The sequence below is a fragment of the Olea europaea genome, chromosome 6 (assembly GCF_002742605.1).
Source record: "Olea europaea var. sylvestris chromosome 6, O_europaea_v1, whole genome shotgun sequence".
NCBI classification, from domain to species: domain Eukaryota; kingdom Viridiplantae; phylum Streptophyta; class Magnoliopsida; order Lamiales; family Oleaceae; genus Olea; species Olea europaea.
This window is the reverse complement of record NC_036242.1, coordinates 5214024-5219888: the sequence shown is the minus strand read 5'-3', so window position 1 is coordinate 5219888 and position 5865 is coordinate 5214024. Positions and strand designations below refer to the sequence as shown.

The window sequence follows — 5865 nt, the reverse complement described above, 5'->3', positions numbered from 1 at the left end:
AGCACGGTTTTTCTTCACAGACTTAGCAAAAATTGTAAGAGCGTTACAATAATGTGTAGAATTACTTTGAATGAATTTTACTTAGTTGTGCAGTACTCGCTTTCCGAACCAAGCATATACATTGGGCATTTTTACTAAGTGTAGTACCATGTACGGCCTTAGCTCGTCCTGCGTGAAGAGCAGGGCTTTATAGATTCCTTAGGAGGGGAGATTCCTTAGGAAGAATCTTTCACTAAGTGTCGCATCACATACGTCCTTAGATCGGCCTGCATATGGAGCAAGGCTTTATGAGATTCCTTAGGAGGAATCTTTCACTAAGTGTCGCAGCACATACGACCTTAGATTGGCCTGTATATGAGATTCTGACAGATTGCTGAGTAAAATGTTCAAAAAAATGGAAAGTCCCTTTTTATTGATGTGATTGACATTACAAGGGGACTTTTTCTATTTACTGGTAGTATTGCTTAAGGTGTGTTCAACATTCCAAGGATGGGGTAAGGATCTACCCCCCAAGTCTTCCAGTTCATATGCTCCTTTTAGCAGGACCTTCGTTATCAGATAGGGACCTTCCCAATTTGAACCCGGGCATCCACTGTCTATCTCTCTTGGGGAGAGGAATACTTTCCGTAAGACGAGGGATCCTACCTCAAATTCTCTTTTTTGCACTTTTTGTTTATAGTACTTGGCGTTCCGTTGTTTGTAAACGACATTTTTGAGTTCAGCGTTGTTCCTTTTTTCCTCGGTTAGGTCGAGTTTCATGTGAAGAGCCATGTGATTCCTTTCTTCGTTGTAATCAGTTATGCGCAGTGAAGGAATGTTGATTTCTAGTGGGATCACGGCCTCCTGTGCTTGTACTTGCAGTAGTACGATAAGACCATAACACACTGGGGAGTTTTTCGGCCCATCCTCCTTTAAACAAGTCGAGTTTTGCTTTCAATGTGTGCTTAATAATCTTGTTAATGGCTTCGACTTGGCCGTTTGCCTGTGGATGGTTTGGTGATGAGAAATGTTTCTTGATGCCGAGCTCTTCGCAGAAATTCGAAAGTCGTGCATTGTTGAACTATTTTTCATTATCTGTAACAATGGAGTGAGGTATGCCGAACCTGCAGATCACTGATTTCCACAAAAAGTTGGTTGTTTTCTGTTCGGTGATGATGGCAAGGGGCTCTGCCTCGGCCCATTTAGTGAAGTCATCCATCGCGACGATGGCGAATTTTACCCTTTCTTTTCCAACGGGCATGGGTCCAATTATGTCAACCCCCCATTTTGCAAAGGGCCAAGGTGCTGTTACTGGGTTCAGTTCGCACGGTGGAGTATTTATAATGGGGGCGAGGCGTGGCACTTATCGCATCTTTTGACAAATTCAAGAGAATCTCGTCTTATTACAGCCCAAAAGTATCCTTGTCTATGATCTTGTGGGCTAGTGAGAGTCCGCCGGAATGGTTTCCACATTCCTTCATGAACGTCTTGCAGGGCGTGCTGAGCTTCCTCTTCGTTCAAGCACCTTAACAAGGGCATGGAATATCCCCGTTTGTATAGTATATTATCAATAAGAGTGTACCTGGCCGACCTTGTTCAGAGCTTTCTAGCCTCTACAGAGTTTTCGGGGTATTTTTCGATTTTCAGGTAAGCGATGATCTTGTCCTGCCAAGTTGGCTTGGGATCTATCATCATAAGGACCACTTTATCCAGCTCGGTGGACAGTAGGGATATTCTTCCAACGGGGATGCTATCGAACTCCTTGATTCCCTCACTAGTGGCTAGGCAGGCCAGTCTATCGGCGTGATTGTTCTGAGATCGAGGAATTTGTTTGACTTGGGTGGTATTGAACCTTTCAAGTTCTTTTTTCACAACTCGTAGGTAGTTGTCCAACTTATCTTCTTTCGCCATATATACACCGTTGACCTGATTTATGACTAGTTGGGAGTCGTTGTGTAGGATTAGGTCGGAGATCCCTAGTCCTGAGGCCATCCTTGATCCAGCAATAAGAGCTTCGTACTCAGCCTCATTATTTAAGGCTTTGAAGTCAAATGGAAAGGCTTCGCAGAACATGCGGTGATCAGGGCTGATTAATACGACGCCGGCTCCAGATCGTTCTCCGGTGGATGAACTGTCGACATAAAGTTTCCGAGGGGTTTCTTTCTGCCATTCTTCAATTGGGACGTTGCAGAACTCAGAGGCAAAGTCGGTGAGTGCCTGGCCCTTTATGGAGGAATGAAGCGTGTATTTGATGTCGAATTGTCCGAGCTATACTGCCCATTTTACCATCCATCCAGAGGTGTCGGGCCTTTGTAGCGTTTGCCTCAATGGAGAGTTGGTAAGGACCTCAATGGGGTGTTTCAAGAAATATGGCCTCAGTTTTCGCGCTTCCATCAGTAGGGTGAGTGCCAGTTTTTCTACAGCCAAATATCTGAGATCGACTTCGTGAAGCGCTTTGCTTACATAATAAACTGGATGTTGAACGCCATTTTCTTCTCGGGTTAGAACGACACTAATGGCATGCTCTGAAACAGATAAATATATCTTCAAGGCCTCGCCTACCTTAGGTTTTGAAAGCACCGGAGGTCGGAATAGTTGTCTCTTTAGCTCGTTAAAGGCGTCCTGGCATTCTTTTGTCCATTTGAACTTCTTTCCTCCTCGTAACGTGTCAAAGACGGGTTTGCAGTGGTCCGTAAATTTGGAGACGAACTGACTGAGGGCGGCAACCCCTCCGATTAAACTTTGTACTTCTCTGGGTTTGGTTGGAGGCTTCATTTGGATGATAGCTTGTATTTTATTAGGGTTTGCCTCGATTTCTCGGTTGTTTACAATGTAACCTAGGAATATTCCAGAACTGACCCTGAAAGCACATTTCCTCATGTTCAACTTCATTTCATACTTCCTCAGTATATCAAACATTTCGGTTAGGTGTTGACAGTGGTCCTTGGCCTTGATGCTTTTGACCAGCATATCGTCAACATACACTTCCATTGTCTTTCTGATCTGTTGGGAAAACATGGAATTCACAAGTCACTGGTAGGTGGCGCTAGCATTTTTGAGATCGAATGACATTACTTTGTAGCAGTAAAGACCTCGATCAGTTACAAACGAGGTATGTTCCTGATCTGGGCCGTACATCGGTAATGGAAAGCTGTCTTTGGGGCATGTTTTGTTGAGATCGGTGAAATCTATGCATACCCTCCAATCTCTGTTGTGTTTTTTCACAAGGACCGGATTCGCGGCCTACTTCGGGTATTTCACTTCATGGAGGAAACCATTGTTCAACAGCTTTTGTACCTCTTTGTTGAGTACTTCATATCTTTCAGGGTTCAGAGATCGTCGTTTTTGCTGCTTTGGCCGAACTGAAGGATCCACCTGTAATTGTGGCATAAAATATTAGGATCTATTCCTCTCATGTCAATGTGATCCCAGGCGAAGACATCGAGGTTTTCTTTAAAGAAAGCCACAATCTTGCTTTGGGTGGAGGGCTGCAACTCGCACCCGACTTTGAGTTCCTTTGTTTAGTTCTTGGCATAGACTTGAACTCCTTCTAGTTCTTCAACGGGGTCTCCGCCTTCGATCCTGGTCCGTGGGTCTAAGGGAATGAGTTCGGATTTCCATATGTTTGCCATATGTACCCCCGGGGAGCTGCGTTGATGGTTGGCACAAGTTTTTCATTGACATCTTTCAGCGAGCTCCCTGTTTTCTTTGACTTTCCCCACACCATGGAGTGTGGAAAACTTGATAGAATAGTGATATAGGGAAACTGCTGCTCTCAGGCTGAAGAGTAGGGGCTGTCCCATCATAGCGTCATAAGGGGAGGGGGTGTCGAATACCACGAACTCGGAGTTCGTCTTCAACTGTCGAGTTGCTGATCTAGACTCAACTTTGAGTTTGATTGATCCTTTGGCAGAAGTCAAGGCTCCACTTAATCATAAGACCATATTTGGGTATGGTCGAAGAAAGTTAGCAGGGATACCTATCCATTTAAGGGTGTGGCTGAATAGGATGTTCAAAGAGCTTCCTGTATCCACCAATACTTTGGAGATGGTTACCCCGGCCACAGGCAATGAGACTACCATAACTCCGTGGTAAGGGTATGGGTCTGCCACCTTCTCATCAAAGGATAGTTGCTCGTCTGTGGCTTTTTTGAGATTCTTTTCCGTTATGCCGATCTCCGAGAGATCTATAATGATTGGTCTCTTTGGCCTGGCTTCCTCCGCTTGTGTGTTTGTCCTACTCCTTAGCATGTTGACTTGTGGCCTTGGCAGGTCGACATTGCAGGCCCTTGTAGTGGCTTGATCCCCTTGGATAATTCCAGTCCCATAAGGGGTGGGGAATTTCACACAATAATGATAAATTGATGTGGCAATCTTTAGTTCATGTAAAATGGGCCGTCCCAATATTGCATTGTAATTGGATGGTAAATCGACCACCACAAAATCCGTAAAGATTCTTCTTTGGCGAGGAGCTTCGCCCAGCTCCACAATAAGGACTATCTGACCTAGGGCTTCGATAGGATCCTTAGAAAATCCCGGTAGCTTCCTTGGATACGGTTGGAGGTAGCGGATTGATATTTCCAACAGCCTTAAGGTTCGCGAGTACAGTATGTTGACCGAACTTCATTGTGATCACTAGGGCGTCACTCCGGTCTTGAAGGATTCCTTTAGACTCTTCTTCCATGAACCAGAACGATTCAGGGTCAATGCCGGTCCTAGGGATTTGATTCCAGTAGTTCGGCACGATTTTTGCACTTCGGGCTTGCCTTCGCCTGGCCCTTTTGGATCCTTCAATATACTTATTTCCGCCTACCATCATTTTGATTTCGGCATGTGCAGTTGGGTTACGATTAGGGATTGCCTATTGGGCTCATGTGGGGGCCCCCTTTGTAGCAGTGGTTGCTGCGTCGTAACTCGATCTGCTTCTTTTGGCTTGGCAACAAACTCCTGTAACCGACCTCGTCGAATTAAGGATTCAACTTCCACTTTTAAGTCCCCGACAGTTATCAGTGTCATGGCCCATCGTCCTATGGTATCGGCAGTATCGTTTCTGGCGTTGTGCGGCCTGTCCATCCTTTAGGACTATATGTCTGCGAAATGCTTCTTTTGTATTGGCTTGCGTGAATACCTCTTTCAAAGAGGTTTTGAGGAGGTGGTACTTTCGGAACTTGTATGGCTGAGCCCTAGGATGTTCTCTTTCTCTCTTGTCCTTCTTTCTTTCTGGCTGGGGACTGCGACTTGGGTTTTTTCTTTCACCACATCACCGAGGTCAATTTTTGCGTCTTGCTTCCTCTTGGTCAGAAGTTGTTTCTTCTGCGCTTATGTATTTCTTAGCTTGATTCAGGAACTCATGATAAGTTCTTGGGCCGTCCTCGTGTACTGATCACCAGAATCTAGTTTTGGGTCTTAGTCCTGCTAATACGGCCATGAGTGCCGCATCGTCAGATATTTTTTTCACTTCCTTGGATTGCTTGTTGAACCTACTTAGATAGCTTTTGAGGGATTCACTTCTTCCCTGCTTGATGCTCACTAGGCGTTCTTTGGGTGTAGTTCTAGCCTTGGAGCCCATAAACTGGGCTAAGAATGTCGTGGCCAGATCATTCCAATCCTTTACCAACCTTTCGTGTAGTCTCCTAAACCATCTTTGGGCTTTGTCTCCTAGAGTCAGGGGAAATGCTGGGCACATGATTGCATTGCTTGCTCCCTGTAGTCCCTTCGTATGCGGCGATCTGGGAAATTTTCAATTTTTCAGGCAGTGGTTCTATAAGGACATCCTCGGTGAAGGGAGAATGTCGTTTGGTTTGGTAACCTTGCGTGCCACCTTTATTTTTAGCCTCCAGTTCGACAATGCATTTTTTAAGCGCGCTTAGTTCAGGTTCTGTTTGTT

The 5865-nt window shown here is 45.2% G+C and overlaps 1 protein-coding gene across 1 annotated transcript; it reads right to left on the bottom strand.

The window, feature by feature from the left end:
• Positions 1–1575: 1575 nt before the first annotated feature.
• LOC111395040 lies at positions 1576–2970 on the bottom strand. The gene is made up of 2 exons (XM_023021063.1): positions 2266–2970; positions 1576–2202 (listed from the first exon to the last, which is right to left on the bottom strand). Exons 1-2 carry the CDS (start codon positions 2968–2970, stop codon positions 1576–1578), a joined length of 1332 nt encoding a protein of 443 aa, XP_022876831.1.
• Positions 2971–5865: the final 2895 nt, after the last annotated feature.

What these genes read in the sequence shown, in the direction of transcription:
- LOC111395040 (XM_023021063.1), bottom strand. Translation starts at nt 2,970, where the DNA reads ATGGAAGTGTATGTTGACGATATGCTGGTCAAAAGCATCAAGGCCAAG. An exon ending in CCGACACCTCTGGATGGATG is followed by an intron (nt 2,203 to 2,265) that starts GTAAAATGGGCA and finishes TCCTCCATAAAG; the next exon opens with GGCCAGGCACTCACCGACTT.